Here is a 19,890-nt window from a genome sequence, read left to right as displayed (position 1 = left end):
TGTATATAGAAAATTGAAGTCAACATGAAGCTTTCACTACATCTACACATCCATCAAGCAAAAAAGCAAGATTAACTTCCAAATGACTTACAAGCATGCCAAGGGGCCTTATCAAACAACTAAGGATGAAGTTAACCCTTGGAACCCAGGGGAATATGTAGACATTTTTCCTCACTTGCTTAAAACAAACACTTAACACTGAACAAAATAAAAACATTAAATGTTGCACCTGTTCCGCACAGTGGTTTCTCTGTTATTCTTTCTAATAATGAAGAATTCTATGTATAGGGTTCATTTAAATTTATGGAAATATTTTCCTTTAATAAAATTAAAAGTAGGTTTTCTCCATTTCTAAAAAAAGCCCACATTAATATATGAAACAGGTCAAAACAGGACACATTTTGTTCACAATATCTGTAAAGAAATAAACGATGTATTTTATCAAAATCTTTCTTAGAGACCTTTCTACTGATTAGATGTACATTTTCATATACTTGTCCAAAAACAGGAAACATTACCCAAATTTTACCAACTCAGTAGCTTAAGTCACTAATTTTCCCAAGACCAGTGTAATTCCCAAAGACAAATCATTAAAAAATATTGATAGCATTACTTCTTAACCACAAGTAATTTATTATTCAGAAGTGAATATTTATTAAATTACAGACATTGCATCTTACAATCCTTAGTCTTTTCCTAACAAGGAGACAACACTCGCCAAGCCTCTGTCTAGGCATTCATTTATTGACAATTAATTGAACATCTTCCGTTACAGTCGTACACATATTGCAATGAACTAGATATACAAGGTCCCTGCTGCCATGGAGATTACATTCCAGAGGGTGGACATGGACAATAAGCAAGTAAAACAATGCAATTTCAGCTAATGTCTTGATGAAAGTAAACCAGGGTGATATGACAAACAGTGACAGTGGGTGTGGATATAGTTTCTGAAAGCTTTTCTTCTTGTTTAATCAAATAGTGCCATAACTAGTACTTGTTACAAGAAACAAATCTCCATTTCCTTTTTTCCTCTGACTCTCCAGGCAGGGCACTGATTTGCTTTTCAGAGGCAGCCTCTTTGAAGTGACATTTGAGCACAGAAGTGAATGACAAAATGGGACTACCAAAGAATGAGCCAGACAAACAGCTTCCCAGAGGGAATGGCAAGTGCAAGGACCCCAGGAGGGAATGCCAGAGCACAGAGAGCAAGGAAGAAGACCTAGGACAGGAGGTGATGGATCTTTCTAAGACTCCGTTAGCTTCTACAAAGAAAATGGACCATGGGTGTGGAGAAGAGAGTGATAGCGGAGATGCATAGGAAGAGACTGAGATGATGGTGGCTTAGACTAGGGCATCAGCCATGACAAACTCAAATGCCTCTGCAGGACACACGCACTCACACCTGTTGAGACAAGTGGGCTACGGTGGGTGAGACAGACTCATCTGGGGGAACAGGGTCAGATGTGGACATTGGCCACTGCTTGTTCTGCTCGTCCTGCCAGTCTCCTCGTAGTCACAGAGTTTAACCACTGTGGAAGTTTTGGGGAAAGGATGCAAGCTACTTTCTGCTCCTTGAAGCTGGGATTCAATCTGATGCCTCTATAAGGGTTTTGAATCAGGAACGATGCAGAAAAGCAGGGGTGTTTCATAATGAACACAGTGGTGCACGTGTGGCTGTTTGGTGACAGCAACAGCAACAGCAGCACCAAGACCAGGCATGGCTGGCCTTGTCTGCTGTCAGTCTGACCATCTACCTCTCTGAGTGTCTGCGTATTCTCCATTTTTTCAGCTTGCCTATTTCTTAAAAACTGACTTTAAAAAATAAAGTATGACTCATATAAGGGGCACAAACACTAAGTATGTAACCATCACCTGTATCAAGATATTAAAAAGAAAAAAAAATTAGCACCCTAAAACCTTTCTTTCCTCTGATGCATTATTTAAATTAAAAAAAAAAAGTTTCTGAGTTTGCCAGTCAGTCTTTGGCTAAGTCAGAATGCAGCCAAGAACTCTTGTAGCCTTAAACTGCTTATCAGATGTGAGCCTTACTGAAGTCAACATGAAAACTGGGCAGGGGAAATGGCATTTTCTTTTGTTAGCACAGGCCTCAGGCCAGGAAGATCCAAATTAGGACTTGTTATGATTAGACATAATGCTACTTTATTATATTGAAGTGCTCAAAAATTGGCACTTTAAATTATCAAATCCTAACCTTCAATGTCATCTGTGTTCTGCAAATAAAATTCTTTCCAGAAACAGTACCTGTGCCGTACCTGGTTTCCTTAGGGTCCCTAACATAAAACTAACACAATCTGAAAAGTTCCCAAACCAGCTATTATGTGAGACTTTACTTCAACATGCATGAAGTCTTCTTGCTTTGTTACTCCAGCAGTGACTCTGCACAGCATTACCAGTTACAGAAATACTAGTGTACCAGCAGGAAACTGTAAGGCATTTTGGTAACTACTATTTTAATAATACTAACATCCAATAAAAGGAACTCTTTTATTTTTATATTTTTAAGGATTTATTGATTTAAAAGGCAGATTTATTTACTTGAAAGGCAGAGAGAGAGAGAGAGAGAGAATGAATCAATCTTTTATTCACTGGTTCACCCCCCACATGGCAGCAACAGCCATGGCTGGGCCAGACCAAAGCCAGAAGCCAGGAACTTCATCCAGGTCTTCCAAGTGGGTGGCAGGGGTTCATCTACTGTACCATCAACTGCTGCCTTCCCAAGCACATCCAGCAGGGAGCTGGATCAGAAGCAGGGCAGCTAGGACTCAGACTGGAACTCTGATACAGCATGTGAGCAACACAAGCAGCCGCTTAACCCACTGAGCCACAATGCTGACCCCTAGGAACACATCTTAAAAATATGGAGTGATTTCAACTTCATTCTACGACAACTCCCTCCTTCAGCTGCTCAGACCCTATGCACTTCATAGTCCACTGGCATATTCCTTTGGCTTCTACTTCAAAATATACCCACAGGGGCAGGTGTTTGCCTGGTAGTTAAAATGCCACTTGGGCACCCACATACCATATTGGAGTGCTTGGGTTTGAGTCCCAGCTCCACTCTTGATCCTGTTAGCTTGAACCACTCCTGTTAGCTTGCTGCTAACATGTACCCTGTGAAGTTGTAGGTGATGGCCTAAGTAGCTGGGCCCCTACACCCACATGGTAGACTCAAATGGAGTTCCAGGGTCCTGGATGGCATGGCCCAATGCCAGGCATTTGGGGAGTGAACCAGCAGATGGAAACTCTCTCTCCCTGCTCTTCAAATAAAATAAACAAAAAGTAAAAGAAAAATAGACCCGGAATCCATTTATGACATTTATTGCTTCTCCTCTAGTCTGAACAACTATCTATCTAGCCTGGATTATGTAAAAATGGATACCTGATGATGACAGTGAAATGTCTTCTAACCTGTAAGGAAAATCAGTTTGAACACAGAACTGTAGGCTCAATCAAAATGAAGCATGAAGAAATCATGGTCTTTCCACACATATGAAGACACAAAGTGTATCTTCCATATAACAATTCTGGGGGCAAAACACTTGTAAATACGCTAACCAAGAAATAAATTCAGGGGCTGGTGTGGTGGCATAGTGGGTAAAGCTGCTGCCTGCAGTGCCAGCATCCCATACAGGCACTGGTTCAAGTCCCAGATGCTCCACTTTCCATCCAGCTCTCTGCTATGGCCTGGGAAAGCAGTACAAGATGACCCAAGCCCTTGGGTCCCTGCACCCACATGGGAGACCCGGAAGAAGCTCCAGGCTCCTGGCTTCAGATTGGCCAAGCTCTGGCTGTTGTAGCCATTTGGGGAGTGAACTAGTGGATGGAAGACCTTTCTCTCTCTCTCTGCCTCTTCCTCTCAAATAAATAAATAAATCTAAATCTTTAAACAAACAAACAAACAAATTCAAAGCAGAGAGAGAGATTCAAAACAGAAAAGTAGAACTAACATAGGAGTACAAAGAAAATATACCCCAGGATGATACCTAAAAGTCATTTTGTCCAAATTTGGTAAAGGTGGTTAAGATGTATAACCTGATCTCAGGTTAAAGTGAAGAATGTATTTTTCTTCTGTCAAGAAAAATAAAGGGGGCCAGCATTGTGGCATAGTGGGTCAAGCCGCCAGCTGCAAAGCTGGCATCCCATATGGGTGCCAGTACACATCCTGGCTGTTCCACTTCCAAACTGGTTCCCTGCTAATGTCTTAGGAAAAGCAGGGGAGGATGGCTCTGGCACCTGGGCCCTTGATGCCCACATGGGAGATCCAGGTGAAGGTCTTGGCTCCTGGCTTAAGTAAGGCTCAGTCCCAGCTATTGCAGCCATTTGGGAATGAGCCAGTGGATGGATGATCTCTCTCTGTCCCTCCCTCTCTGTGACTCTTTCAAATAAATAAATAAATCTTTGAAAAAAAAAAAGAAAAGGAAAGACAGATACAAAATTCAGCAATCCTAGAAAAAGGGCTTAAAAGTACTCTAACAAATTTGGTAATTCAATTCAGTATGATTTTTATTTTTTAAAATTTTTTATTATTATTTTTTGACAGGCAGAGTGGACAGTGAGAGACAGACAGAAAGGTCTTCCTTTTCCATTGGTTCACCCCCACAATGGCTGCTGCGGCTGGCGCGCTGCGGCCGGTGCACCGTGCTGATCCGAAGCCAGGAGCCAGGTGCTTCTCCTGGTCTTCCATTGGGTGCAGGGCCCAAGGACCTGGGCCACAGCAGAGAGCTGGACTGGAAGAGGAGCAACCGGGACAGAACCGGTGCCCCAACCAGGACTAGAACCCGGTGTGCCGGCGCCGCAGGAGGAGGATTAGCCTATTGAGCCGTGGCGCCGGCCTCAGTATGATTTTTAAAAGTTACCATAAATCAAGCATTTTCTTCAATCAAGAAGCTTTACAAAACAATTGTATACTCCAGGAAAAATTAAAATCTGCAATAGCCATAACTCAATTATGAAGCCAAAAGCACAGGGCATGATTTGGAGAAGTTAGTGGCTGTAAGAAAAAAGAATCCATTTGAACGCTAAGCTGGAATATTCTGCTTAAATCAGCACAGCCTACAGGATATGAGATGGATGCACACAAGAAGACGAATCACCTGGTTTACCCTGAATACTTCACATGATCCCGCACAACTGCTAGTACCTATTTTGCAGGTTTTAGAATCAATACATGTAGGAAAAATGTGAGTCATATGCAGTTTCTCAAAAACTAAAAATTATAAAGGAAGCCAAAAATAATTTAAAATGTAACTAACAACAATGGTGAGAAGGAAGGGCATCAGTTGCTGGCTCATAACGGACAGTCAACAGATCTGCTTAAATGACAAACGAAGACACTGCAGCAATAAGCACGCTGTTACCTCCGAGCAGGAGGACCGCTGTGGATGGCAGGGAGGAGTGCATTCACTCTCTATCCCACCCACCTGAACTGACTGGAACTTGCATCCAGGTACATGCACCAAAGTTAACATTTTTTTCTGTCCTATACACATTAGAGCTGATAGGCTCAGAGGGTATGACAGTTGACAGTCAAGGGTAGGAAGATCCCAGGAAATTAGGGACTCAAAAAAGGATTTAAAGTAAAGGCACTTGAAGCTACTCAGCACTTCTGGATGCAGCAGAGACCATAAAAGACGTTTACAGTAATGACGGTGATTTAGACAACCCACATGTCCAGAATTCTCTAAGACGGCAGAGATTAACTTCAAGATGACTCCTACCCAAAATGGCATGATAACACAATAACACAACATGGACTTTAAAGTGTTTCAGATTCTGTAAAATTCAATTTTGGACAAATAAAGGTTAAAACATATATTTAAGGATAATCCATGATGGCACAATACTTTAACACCTTTGTTTAAGAAGAATATTAAAATAAGTGGTCCTTAATCATTATAATTAATAGCTTTATCAAAATTATAATATTTTAACAAAGTGTTTACATTTCTGGAACAACTTATTCATATCATACATTACACATGATAGAGTAAATAAAAGGGAGAAAACAGTTTTTTACAAAACGTTTAAAAGTACTTTCTTTTGCCTATTTACCAATACATATAGGTGACACATATTATTTTGGTTTTCTCCTGAATGCTACAAAAGATTTAAGAAGATGAAAATTTCATATAAAATATTTTTATGAATGGACTTTCAAATTAAATAAAAAGGTATTCTGCTTACCAATGTATATTGCATAGAAATAGTTAAATACTTTAATATTTAGAAAAAATATCAGGATGTCAGTTTTGTAAATGGCTGCTACATCTTAAAGTTGGTGATTTAAATTTTATTTATAATTTTTAAATTACATAGTCTGTAGTTTATTATAAAAGTTAAAAAAATACATTTCAACTTAAGAGTCTCCTAAATTTACATTTTCAAACTCCGCTACAATTGCTACAATGACTATCACACTTAGCCAAAATAAGTTAACTTTTAAAAATCAGTAACACAGTATTCTGGCAAAATGGTTTCTTTGGAAACAAGTGGGGAGAATTATAAACTCAAAGTATGAACTTGCTACTACAAATAAATACTTAAAACAGAATACAAAAATGCAGAGAATAGATGAAGGTTTTTTAAAATCTAGGTCACCAGTGCAGGCATCTGTGCACTAAGTACCTTAAGGAGTAAGAGGATTTCAACTTAAAAGATGACTTTTCACAGCTGATATTGTGACTTTGTTATTCAAAGCTTATCATTTTTATTAAGATGCTTCTAGAATGCTTTTTGTCCAGGTGTTTTAATGTAAATCTTCTTTAACTTAAATGTCCAAAAAGACATTTTAAACCAGTAATTTTGGCCTCGTGACATATATACTTCAAAAATACATGTGATTCTACAGTCCCTTCTCCCATTCTAGTACCTATATATAAATGTACTTATAAGTTATATACATATTTTCAGGATTATAAAAATATTTATTTTATAAGCTTAAATAATTACTGAATGTTAATACAGAATACATTAATAGTTGCATAATTTCACTCTTATTTATAAAAATGTTTTCTAATAGCAGCATTTGCATTGCAAATGAAATGTGACCAAACAATGTTGCTGTGACCAGGACTCAGACTGCAAGTCAGGTGAAGCAGCTGCTCTGAAGGGAACGCGGTTCGGCTACAGAAGAGCAGTTCCTCTGAAGACCAGCAGCCTGGATGGGCCAATGACTTACGTGTTTGCTTGTAAGTGCATGTGAAACTTAGCTCCATAGAGTTGGCAAGATCACTACAAGATCCCAACATGTCCCTGTTATCTCTACCCTCAGAACAATTTTCTAGTAAGTAAAAATCATATCAATGAATAGCTTTTTTCTGATTGAATCACATTAATTTAGTAGAAGTTAACTGAAGGTTTCAAGAGTAAAAAAAATAAAACATCACTGTAGGAAGCTTAAGGAAAAACTGATTTGAAATTTTAAGATATTATTTTTAAAATAAATAAATAAAGCCCCTTTAATCTCAAACACTTATATTAAGCTTGTTCTTGTTGAGTTCACGTTCCAGATTGCCAATCAAAATATCAATACTTTCTTGTAGATCTTTGAGGTTGACTTTTCGATCCACTGTGGACTCAATTGTTTGCACTGTCAAATATGTCTGAAATGTACACTCTCTGGATATGGGAATTGGCTGTTCAATCATTATTTCTGGTCCATCCATTTTGCTGTAATCTGCATTTTCTCTGTAATCTGAAGGCACATCATCATAATCCACATCACTTAAATTTTCTTTTGTATTTAAAAAGTAGGTTTCTCCACAGCTGCTCCAGTCTCCTGCGTAGCGATTGCTAAGTGGACTGTCTAATCTGGTTTGCCTTGGCCTGAGTACTCCGGATGAATCAGTGCCACTCAGATTCAGCATGTAAGGTCGTTCTTTCTTCCGCCTCAAATAATTCAGAGAAGACGTCTGCTCTGGGAACAAACTGTCAGGTGATTCTTTGGCAGTTAAACGTTGCACTACAAATGAACAATAAATTTGCTTTATTGACAGTAATCCAGCTGGCCTTAAGAAAACAGAGCTAAAGATAAGCCATTTAATAATCAACTACAAACATGCATTAAAACAAAAACATGCACACTATCAAAATAAAGCATTCCATAGTTATTTTTTCCTAACACCAGACATAATCAAGATTAGGGATAGAAGCTAGTAGAACGTTCAGTGGTGCTAAGTCATGCTATATCATAATGTCCCAAAAACGAAACAAATTGCCAATGTTGATTAACTTCCTGTGCAAGTTAATTATTGTCTAACTATAATTCAAACAGCAGCTAAGCTGGTAGCTTCTCCTAAATTAAAAGCTATGGCAAAAAGCAGGCAAGGCATGTTGGTGAACAAACAAAAGAAAACAAAACAAAAAGTTCCTTTGTCTGCAAACATCTAAAAGAGGCAAAGGCATCTAAAGTGATCACTATAAAAGTTCTGACCTTTGTGGGCTTTTTTGCAACTCTATTAGCAGCAGTGACATAATTTACTTTATGAAGCAGCCCAAATTTCATTTTGATAAAATGCATGAATGCTAAACTTGACTACTTGTTACCTGAGTTTGATTATACAGCATTAGCTACTAATAGTCTTCATTTATTGCCTGAAAATAGTACAGATATTTTATTTTCCCATTCTTATCAGGTATTTAACAATTCCAAATAATACTCTCCATGCTAACTTTAATTTTTTCTTAGAATATGCATTGTGATAGCCACATGAACAATTACCACACACATATTACTTCATAATAAACCAAGGCTTTATGGGTTACTCTTTTGGATATACCCAAAAAAATTTTTGTCTAAGGTTCTCCTGCATATAAAAAAGATTTAAAATGCTTAAACACAGCTATTAAAGATCATCCATGATACCTTTCTCTTTCTGCTTGCTTATTCTCTGTTAATAAGTGTCTCTCCATTTATACTTCCCATCACTAACATAAAGGGAACATAAATCAGTGATAACACTCCAACTTTATACTTCAACACATAATGAATGATTGTTTATGCTTATACAAAATAAGACAATGGAAAAACTATACAAACATGTTTACGGTTCTAGATTTCCAGACATATGGTAATAATATTTTTCAGAGACCACATAATTTTCTTTTCCTTATACTTTATTATAATCCTTGATAACAATATATAGGCATTTTTTAAGATTTATTTATTTATTTGAAAGAGTTACAAAGGAGAGGCAAAGAGAGAGACAGAGGTATGTTTTTAACATTTCTATTTACTGCATTTTTATTGTGGTCATTATGTCATTACAAATAGCTTAAAGCTCTTGATCTAAAATTTTCTAGGGGCTGGTGCTGTGGCATAGAAGGTTAAGCCTCTGCCTGCAGTGGGGGCATCCCATATGGCCACTGATTCGAGTCCCAGCTGTTCCACTTCCAATCCAGCTCCCTGCTAACAAGCCTGGGAAAAGCAGCTGAGGATGGCCCAGGTACTTGGGCCCCTGCACCCATGTGGGCGACAGGTAAACAGCTCCTGGCTCACGGCTTCAACCTGGCCCAGCCCTGGTCATTGCAGCCATTTGGGGAGTGAGCCAGCAAATGGAAGATCTCTCTCTCTCTTTCTCTCTCTCTCCCTCTCACTGTTATCTCTGCCTTTCAAATAAATAAATCTTTAAAAAATGAAAATTTTCTAGAAAAGTCAGGTATTAACTTTAAACTGATTTTTTTTTTTTTGACAGGCAGAGTGGATAGTGAGAGAGACAGAGAGAAAGGTCTTCCTTTTGCCGTTGGTTCACCCTCCAATGGCTGCCACGAATGGCGCGCTGCGGCCGATGCTCCGCGCTGATCCAAAGGCAGGAGCCAGGTGCTTCCTCTTGGTCTCCCATGTGGGTGCAGGGCCCAAGCACTTGGGCCATCCTCCACTGCACTCCTGGGCCACAGCAGAGAGCTGGACTGGAAGAGGAGCAACCGGGAAAGAATCCAGTGCCCGGACCAGGACTAGAACTCAGTGTGCTGGCGCCGCAGGCGGAGGATTAGCCTAGTGAGGTGCGGCGCCGGCCTAAACTGATCTTTAATATCAGTATTAATATAGACTGTTCCATGCCATTAACTGATATAATTGCAAAATGGATGTCTGAATTTTTCTGTTCTTTAATGATTCATATTCCTTGGTCTCTTCTGTTCATCTTTACTGTCTCCTCACTCTTTTCCCTTCAGTCTCTTCCTGCTTTTCTTAGTGCTTAACTGTCGCGTCTGCTGTTTTCACCAACCCATTACATTACAGTACTCTCCTAACCAGATGGGATGGTCTCTGTCTCAAGTTTGTCTTAGTGTGCCTGCAAAAATCCATATTTATGGGGCAGGCATTTGGTGCAGCAGCTCCCATACCAGAGTACCCAGTTTGAGTCCCACTTCTGAACCAGCTTCCTACTAATGTGCACCCTAGAAAGCAGTAGATGCAGGGTCGGCGCTGCGGTATAGTGGGTAAGGCTGCAGCCTGCAGTGCCGGCATCCCATGTGGGTGCCAGTTCTGACTTTGGATCGGTGTAGCTCCAGCCGTTGCAGCCATCTGGGGAGTGAACCAGCAGATGGCAGATCTCTCTCTCTCTCTCTCTCAGCCTCTGCCTCTTTGTAACTAGGTCTTTCAAATAAATAAATAAATCTAAAGAAAGAAAGAGAAAGAGAGAGCAAGCAAGCAGTAGATGATGGGTCAAGTCCTTAGTTCCCTTCCATTTTTTAGGGGAGACCCAGATTGCATTCTGGAGGCTCTTGGCCTTGGCCTGGACCAGCCTCGGCTGTTGTGGGAATTTGGAGCATCAATCAGCAGATGGAAGATCTCTTTCTGTCTCTCTCTGCCTTTCAAATAAAATGAAAATAAATAAATTGTTCTAAAAATCTAGATTAATCATGTTGCTAGTTACCTAAGGTTGTTTTCAGTCGAGACCCTTGTCAAACATTTTGTATATTTTCTTGAATACATTTCAGAAATCACTAAATTGATACATTTATTTAAGGTTTATTTATTTATTTGTAAGGCAGAGGTACAAAAAGAGGGAGAGAAAGAGAGATCTTCCATTTGTTGTTTCATTCCCAAATGGCCACAATGGCTAGGGCTGGGCCAGACCTGAATTAGGAGCTCAGAACTCCATCTGGGTGGCAGGGACCCAAGCACTCGGGCCATCCTTCACTGCTTTCCCAGGTGTATTAGCAGGTAGCTAAATTGGAAGTGGAGAAGCCAGGATTCAAACCAGCATTCTGGTATGAATCTGGTATATGCTGGTATCATAGGTGGTAGCTTAACCCTCTGCACCACAGCACTGGCCCTGATAAACTGATACTTGAGAAATCACTTAGATTGATATTTTACATATTTCAGACATAAATTCAATTTCTGAAAAATCAACTTTGGGGCTGACATTGTGGTGCAGCAAGTTAAGCCACCATTAGCATCCCTTATCAGAATACCAGTTCAAGTTCTGGCTACTGTGCTTCCTGTCCAGCTCCCTGCTAATGCACCTCGGAAGGCAGTGGAAGATGGCCTAAGCACTTGGGCCCCTGCCACTCATGTGGGAAACCAAGATGGAGTTCTTGGCTTCTGGATTCAGCCTGACCCAGATCTGGCTGTTGAGGCCATTGGGGGAGTGAATCAGCAGAAGGAAGGTTTTCTCTTTGTCTGTCTCTCCCTCTGTCTGTCTTTCCATGTGTGTGTTTGTGTGTGTGTTCATTCTCTCTCTCTCTGTCACTCTGCCTTTCAAATAAACAAATATTTTTATTAAAGAGGAAAAGAAAAATCAATGTCACTAGCATTTGAAAACTACTAATCCTCAGGGCCAGCGTTGCGGCATAGCAGGTAAAGCCACCACCTTTAGTGCTGGCATCCTATATGGGCACCCGTTCAAGTCTCGGCTGCTCCACTTCCGATCCAGCTCCCTGCTAATGTGCCTGGGAAAGCACTGGGAGATGGTCCGAGTGGTTGGGCCTCTGCACCCACGTAGGAGACCCAGAAGAAGCTCCTGGCTCCTAGCTTCACATAGGTTCAGCTCTGGCTGTTGAGGCCATTTGGGGAGTGAACCAGAGGATGGAAGACCTCTCTCTCTCTCTGTCTCTACCTCTCTCCGTAATTCTTTCAAATAAATAAAATAAGTGTTAAAAAAAAAAAAAACTACTAATCTTGGAATGGTTTCCTATCAAACGTACAGAGACAATGGCTAATTTTAACTCCAAAAGAAAAGCTGTAGTTTTTTCATTATTATTGATTACTCACCTTCAATAGAACAAAATAAAAAACACTATAAGGTTGCTGAAAAAATTTTCAAAAAGTATTAAGAAACAGCTTTTCCTTGTCTTATTTTCTACCAACACATTTGTTTTTAATCACTTTATTAGCCTCTAAACTACTTTATTTAACAGAAATAAATTGTTTCTAGTCAGTACCAAGTAATGTCCTATGGCCCAGGAATATAAAGGTAAGTAAAACATAGTCCCTAACCCATTTTTAAAATAAAAGGTTTTATGAAGACATAAAACAGACGAAAAAAAAAGACTGTTTGGGTCAAAAGGGTGTTTCCTTTCTGCTCGACAATCTTGCCCCAAAAGCTGCTTGCAAAGAAAAGAACCTTAAGGACTTGTTAGAGAACAATTTGATAAACTACTGGTAAGGCGATCTTCACCTTCCATTGCTGATGTGCTGGGGTTGTAACTAATTACTTTGAAGACACAATTTTTTCAAACAGAAATCTCAAAGCAAATTATCTTCTGGCCAAAAGTTAAAATATATAAAATAAAATATACCACACAATAAAAAGAAACTGCTAACTTTTTAGTGAGGGAAGTTCCAAAAAGAAAAATAAGGTACACAGCAGGGAAAGCCAAAGTCTTCTACGGAATGCATGGAGATGGGCAACACAGCCCAGTCCTCACCATGTGGTCTACGTCACCATCAAGTTCATCAGGTCCAGTAACTATACCACAATTACTCAATCTCCACCTTTTCTTTAATTCAATAGCAGGTGACTGAGAGGGCAACACTATTTGCTGTTTCTCCCCTCATCCTGCTGTCCTGGTCTGTCCTTTGTTTGAGGTACTACAGCTAAAGAAAAATAGTAAGTCATAGGAAAAAAGAACAGTTATTTTTAAAGCCAACAACGCAAAACCTTGGAATAAGGTGCTGTAACTAGGAGATAATGTTCAAGGTTGTCATTAAAATAGAGTGATTATGAAATCTGAACCTGCTTTTTCTATAACATGGGTTTCTACTCCCTAACCCAAAACTATGATGGCTATAATAAAATAATAAAATGGCATTAAAACTCTGATACACAATGAATGACAAAGAACTCAGGTGTGAATAGTAAACTTAATGGCATCTCCAGGGAAGGAAGCTTTCACTTGTGATCGTGGTAAGATGACTCCTCCCAACTCCTGATATTAGTTAGAATAAAAGCAGTTCTAGAAAAAGCCAGGAAACATACATTCTTACAGATTCCTGATGCTGAGTGTCAGATGCAGAAATCAGTGCAATTACCCAGAGAATCTTCATTGAGGATTTAAAAATAATTAATAATACACTCTAATTCAGGTAAAACACAAATTAGAAATAATTTGTAAGCCTGTGTAAATATTTAAAAAGTTGAATATTTTTATTAATTTTAATTCACTTTTACAATAAATTAAATTTGTTTTAAAAGACTAGATGAGGGAGAGGCATTTGGTACAGCAGTTAAATCACCCCTTGGGATGCCCACATCCTGTTTCAGAGTGCCTGGTTCAAGTCCTGGCTACTCTGTTTCGAATACAGCTTCCTTCTGAGGTGTGCTCTGGAAGGCTGTGGGAGATGGCTCCAGTGCTTGATCCCTGCCAAACAGGGAAGACCAAGACTGAGTTCTGGGCTCCTGGGTTTGGCCAAGCCCAGCCCTGGCTGTTGTGGGTACTGTAGGGAGTGAACCAACATTTCCTCTGTGCATGTGTCTCTCTGTGCCTTTCAAAAATAAATAAATAAGTAAAAAACAATTTAAAAGACTAGATGAAGCATTGCTTTGCACTTTGGTCTTGTCTTCTCATACATATCAATAAAGGAGTAACAAGGAATATTTATGAAGGGCTCACTTTGTGCTAAAACACTTTGGCCAGTGCCTTACGTGCTATTTATCTCAATCTTCACAACAGTCTTGACATCAGCACTATTTAGAGAGAAGCAAACTGAAGCTTAGAGAAGCTGAACCCACCCCTCAGCCCAGTGCCACAGTCCAGGCATGGATCCAGGCTGATTCCACGGCACATTTACCACCATAAGCACCTGAGTCCTTTCATGGTCTCATGCAGTGTGGGTCGAGGCAAGCAGCAGATACTACAGGACCAGAAAATTGTGGACCTTAAATACAGGATCCTTTATGGAACACCAAATTAAATACATATCTATTTTAGAGCTGAAACTACCTAAGAGATATTATTAGTATTATCAGCTTTGGTTATTGACTGGAATAATGGATGGATATGAAAGCTAAAATCAAAGAAAATTACCAGTTGAAGCTGGAATAACTTAAAGAATAACCATGAATACAGTAAAGATATCAAGAGAAAGAACTTGGAGAAATATGAATTCTGCTTCATACTAGTTAAACTAAAATTTTGAAGAGTAAAAAGTTAATATTTACTGAATATCTGTTATGTGTTAAGAGATATCCTGAGTACCTTGTACACAGTCTTTTATATAATCTGCATGCAAAGTCTATCAACACATTTTTAAATCTGTATGACAAAAGACAAAACTGAGGCTCTAAGAAGTTCAGGAGCTTATCCAAGGTCAGATTGCTAATAAATTCAAATCCAGATCTGATTATATCTAAAATGTGTACTGAGCTATATATCCACAAAATTATCAGCAAAGGCAGAAAGCTGAAACAGAAAAAACTAAAACCAGATACCAATTCATATTTGAAAAAGCAAAATCCAGATCAGATTTTCTTGAATCACATATGGACATGTTGAATGATTAGCTCATTCAAACACCTTATCACTGAAAGAGAAAAACATTTCTAGACAATCATGTACCTGGCCAAAGCTGGAGTAAGTAATGAAGAACTTCAATATGTTTTTTAAAATCCAAAGCACTTGCAAGCTCTTCTGAATCAGTGAAGACTCTGTTGTTGTGGGTGAGGGTCTCCTGCCTCTGACTTAATAATACTGGTCCAAAGCACACGGCCAAATTCTGGCAGGTCATCTTATTCACTTCATGGAAAGAAGCCACCAGTTTCAAGTGATCCAATAACATCTTTAGGGTTGCCTAAATTAAATTAAGTTACTTAATATAGTCACAGAAGGGCAAATTCAAGGACACAATTTCTTTTTTTGTTTCCAGTCATTTCCTTTATTTCTAATATTCTGTACAGACCATTCAAAGGAGCCTCAATTGATAGCTTGCAAACCCATGAAAATTAGAAAGCCGCAGGGGATTGATTTAACTTCTTGGAAAAGATACATTTCTCTTTAGCTCACAAAACCAGATGACTGTAATGATTTCAAATAATCTGTGACTACAGTATAAATGTAGCCTCTGGTAGAATGTGTATCTGTAAGTAAGGACACAATTTATAAACGAAAATATAGAGAGGCATCCTCTTACTTTAAAAAAAAAAAAGATTTATTTTATTTATTTGAAAGACAGAGTTACAGAGAGAGGTAGAGACAGAGAGAGAGGTCTTCCATCCGCTGCTTCACTCCCCAGATGGCCACAACAGCCGGAGCTGCGCTGATCCAAAGCCTAGAGCCAGGAGCTTCCTCTGGGTCTCCCACGTGGGTGCAGGGGCCCAAGGACTTGGGGCCATCCTCCACTGCTATCCCAGGCCATAGCAGAGAGCTGGATCGGAAGAGGAACAGCCGGGACTACAACCGGCACCCATATGGGATGCCGACGCTTCAGGCCAGGGCTTTAACCTGCTGTGCCACAGCACCGGCCCTATCCTCTTACTTTTTTAAAAGAGTTATTTCAATGGTTTGCTTGTAAATTGGATGTTTGGAACGTAAAATACATTTTCTTATAGAAACATAATATAGGACCTAAATTATGTCCCAATAATACAATTCAATTAATTAAATGTTAAACATACACTGTATAAAATGCTAATAGATACATTCCAAATTTCAGAAAGAGTCCCCAGGAAAATACATCATGAACTTCTCTCTCTCTTCCCTTCTCTATAATGACAGCAGCAAAAGCTGTAAAAGAAAGAGCTTTAGGGTAAGGGTGTTCATTTTAAGTACAGGTAAATCATGTGGTTGGAAGTACTGGATAATAATCTTAAATCTAGAAATAACTATTTCAGAACACAAGTTGTGGAATGACCCAGATTACAAAAGATGTATTTTCAAAAGGCCAGTATACTTCTTAACTAATAAATATGTTAAGTAGGCAAACCACAAAAAGGGAAAGAATAGTACAGTTAGAAATGAGAAAAATTTTACTGAAAATACATGTTGTTGGACCAGCGCTGTGGCTGGCATATCATATGGGCATTGGTTCAAGACCAGTGGTTCAACTTGCTATCTAGCTCCCTGCTAATGTGCCTGGGAAAGCAGCTGAAGATGGCCTAGGTACTTGGGCCCTTGAAACCACACGGGAGACCCAGAAGAAGCTCTAGCTCCTGGCTTCAGCCTGGCCAGCTCTGGCCATTGTGGCCTTTTGGGGAGTGAACCAGCAGATGGAAGATATTCCCCCCCCCATTCTCTGTTTGTACTCTGCCTTTCAAATAAATAAATAAATCTTTCTTAAAAACATAAATAAAAAAAATTTCTTAAAAACATAAATAAAAAATGTTACTAATCCTTACAGAAACTAATAAGGGCAATTGACTCAACAAGTAGAATGATTATTTAGAATTAAGAATAGCTGGAAAGGAATAACATTTTCTGAACTAATGGCATATGATCAATCATTTAACAAAATCAGTGTGTGATTTCTTCTTCGGCAGTTATATGGAAGAAATGAGTGCCAATTAATGACTATAATTTTAAAAGCTGAAAAATAAGGAAGAAAAAAGAATGAAAGAAAAAATCAAAATGACATTATTAGCAGGATGTGGTTCATTAATTGTGACAAATATACTAATGTGCAATATTAATAGGGAAAATGGGGTGAAGGGTATATAGGAATTCATTGTATTACTGCCTCACAATGTTTGTTTTGAAAATTTAAAATCAGGGGCCATATGGGCACCGGTTCATGTCCTGACTGCTCTACTTATGATCTAGCTCCCAGCTGGTGGCCTGGCTCCTGGCTTTGGACTGTCCCAGCTCTGGCCGTTTCTGCTATTTGGGACGTGAACCAGCAGGTGGAAGACTTCTCTCTCTTCTTCTGCCTCTCTGTAACTCTGCCTTTCAAATAAATAAATAAATCTTTAAAAAAAAAAAAAAAACCACCTTATTACACTGTTGATCACATACTATTTAATAAAAATTTGTTATCATTTTTATTACTGTTATTTTGGCCTAGACAATGATTTCTTTCTTCTATCAATTTTAAATTTTCTTTTTTTTTTTTAAGATTTAGTTATTTATTTGGAAGTCAGAATTACAGAGAGAGACGGAGAGAGAGAGAGAGAGAGTGCGAGCTTCCATCTGCTAGTTCACTCCCCAAATGGCAGCTGCCAGGGCTGGGCCAAGCTGAAGCCAGGAGCCAGGAGCTCCCTCCGAGTCTCCCATGTGGGTGGCAGGGGTCCAAACACGTGGGCCATCTTCCACTGCTTTTCCCAGGCCACCAGCAGTAGTAAACTAGTAAATAAATTCACTGGGCTTTACATTTCCACCCACTCGTGCTTGTATTTTCTGCCCACATGTGACAAGAAAGGTAGGCAATGTTGACCTCATCTGCAAAAGCCCAGCTGTCCTTTTACCTTATACCCTTTTGTTCTAAAGGACAACAGCTAAAGTCAGGCTAAGGCTGGTTCTGTAGGCCTAGCCACCCTTCTGTTTCTACTGCAGACACTCCTGATGATGCTGTTCCTAAAATTTAAATTTTGGAGAAGGGGTAAGGAAGAAAAACTTGAAGGGGAGAGTGTTGCTTAAGTCTTTAGGCTAAGCCACGTATACCATGTCTGAAAAATACTGGAAGGAAACACATAAAAATATCAATTATAGTTGTCTTGGGATACTGATAAATGCAATTTAATATTTTCTACACTGTTCTACTTTTCTATAAAAGACATAATATTTTAAAAAGGTAACAATATACTTTAAAAATTTATAGGACATATTCATGCCTAAGCTAAAACCTTATACATAGAAGATTTATTCTGTTTGAGAAGGAGTTCTAGATTTAGGCTGAGACTTTTAACTTATTAAGTACCAAGTTTCCAATTCTGCAAATATTTCAATGGTACTGTATTCTTTCAAAATTACCATAAGTGGTATATTTATTGCTTGATTTAAGTCTTTACAGATGTCCTAAAATATGTAAGACAATGGGAAATAATGGGTTAAAAGCAACAGAGGCAGAGCTTAAACTCAGGAGTACCACAAATGTCAAATACCTAAAGAATTATTTTTAGCTCCAATAACTGGTTTCCAGGAACGATGTGTACTGATTCTGCTTACCTTCTCAACATCTGGCAGATGATCCAGCAGGTCAACAGTGGACTTGGAGTCACTTGGGTCATTCTCACAACCATTTGATGACATTTTCAAAGGACTTTTTGCCATTGCCTCTAATACAGCCTCATAAAGCTGCTTTGTTATCAGAGGAGAAGGAAGTTCTCTAAGGTAATCCTTAAGAACACCTTTAGAAAATAAATAAATCAGAAGCAATCAGTGATTGGTCTTCAGAGTGAAAAAAAAGAACTATGGTGATGTTTTAAAAAAAACAATATTATAGCCAACTTTAAATATTCTTAGAACAACAAAAGCAGCAATAAAAAAGTGGTATAGTGAAATACCAGCTTTTTAAAAATTATTTATTTATTTTATTTGAAAATCAGAGAGAGGAGAGACAGAGAAAGAGAGAGAAGTCTTCATTCCACTGGTTCACTCCCCAGTTGGCTGGAGCTATGCTGATCCAAAGCCAGGAGCCAGGAGCTTCCTCCCAGTCCCCGACACGGGTGCCATCTTCTACTGCTTTCCCAGGCCACAGCAGAGAGCTGCAGCTGGGACTAGAACCAGCGCCCATATGGGATGCTGGTGTTTCAAACCAGGGCTTTAATCCACTGCGCCACAGTGCCTGCCAGTAGAGATGTGTCTTAAACAGATACACTGGATGGTTGAGTAATTTCTAATGTTCTACTATCATACTGGAGAAAAAACAATCAATGCTAAAACCACACAAATAAAACCATAAGCAAAGAATGGGAAACACAGACTTATGATTAAAATGTGAGGGAAGGAATTCCAAACACCATAACAGGTTTTGAGCTAAGAGAGAATCTATCATAGAGGAAACAAGAAAGCGTGGTGCTGGTTACAGACAAGCAAGTTAGATAAGATATTAACAATGGGCTGCAATGTGACCACAAGAGAAAGTAGGAGATATTTCTGACACCAAAAAAATCTAAATATCCACCTTGTTGACTCAGAACTTGCTCTCAGTTTGGCTGAAAGCTTACTTTGAACATAAGCATGATCATAGAGGAAGCATCTCATTTGATAATTTAAAAAACTCAATAGTAACGTGAATTATTCATTCATTTTTATATATTCTAGTATTCATTTATATAAATATAAATGATATATATTTTTCTACTCTCTTTATAACATAAAAGATAGCACGTGTCCTGTTCTGTTTCTTGTTATTTCATTTAACTTCATATCCTTGAGATCCTCTTAGTACACAGAGAGCTTCCACAATCATTTTTACAACCACATCATAGTATTCCAGCGTATGGATATCTACTTTCATCTATTCAACCCCTTATAGATAGCTATACTTAG

The 19,890-nt window shown here is 38.9% G+C and overlaps 1 protein-coding gene across 3 annotated transcripts in view; it reads right to left on the bottom strand.

Moving 5' to 3' along the window:
- Positions 1-613: 613 nt before the first annotated feature.
- Positions 614-19,890, bottom strand: part of SYDE2 (synapse defective Rho GTPase homolog 2) — a 63,182-nt gene continuing 43,905 nt past the window's right edge. For 2 of the 3 annotated variants that reach the window (XM_089337111.1, XM_089337112.1), the window contains 3 exons: positions 18,565-18,746; positions 15,028-15,259; positions 614-7,984 (listed from right to left, as the gene is read on the bottom strand). In XM_089337111.1, coding sequence (XP_089193237.1) covers positions 7,488-7,984; positions 15,028-15,259; positions 18,565-18,746 — 911 coding nt within the window. In that variant the 3' untranslated portion in view covers positions 614-7,487. Of the gene's footprint in view, positions 7,985-8,568; positions 8,617-15,027; positions 15,260-18,564; positions 18,747-19,890 lie in introns of all 3 variants that reach the window. The other variant, XM_051856300.3, reaches the window with a different exon arrangement.

Source organism: Oryctolagus cuniculus, chromosome 7 (genome assembly GCF_051225735.1).
Source record: "Oryctolagus cuniculus isolate XC-2025 breed Fujian yellow rabbit chromosome 7, ASM5122573v1, whole genome shotgun sequence".
NCBI classification, from domain to species: Eukaryota; Metazoa; Chordata; class Mammalia; order Lagomorpha; family Leporidae; genus Oryctolagus; species Oryctolagus cuniculus.
The sequence above is the reverse complement of the archived record's forward strand: the minus strand, read 5'-3'. Positions and strand labels throughout refer to the sequence as shown.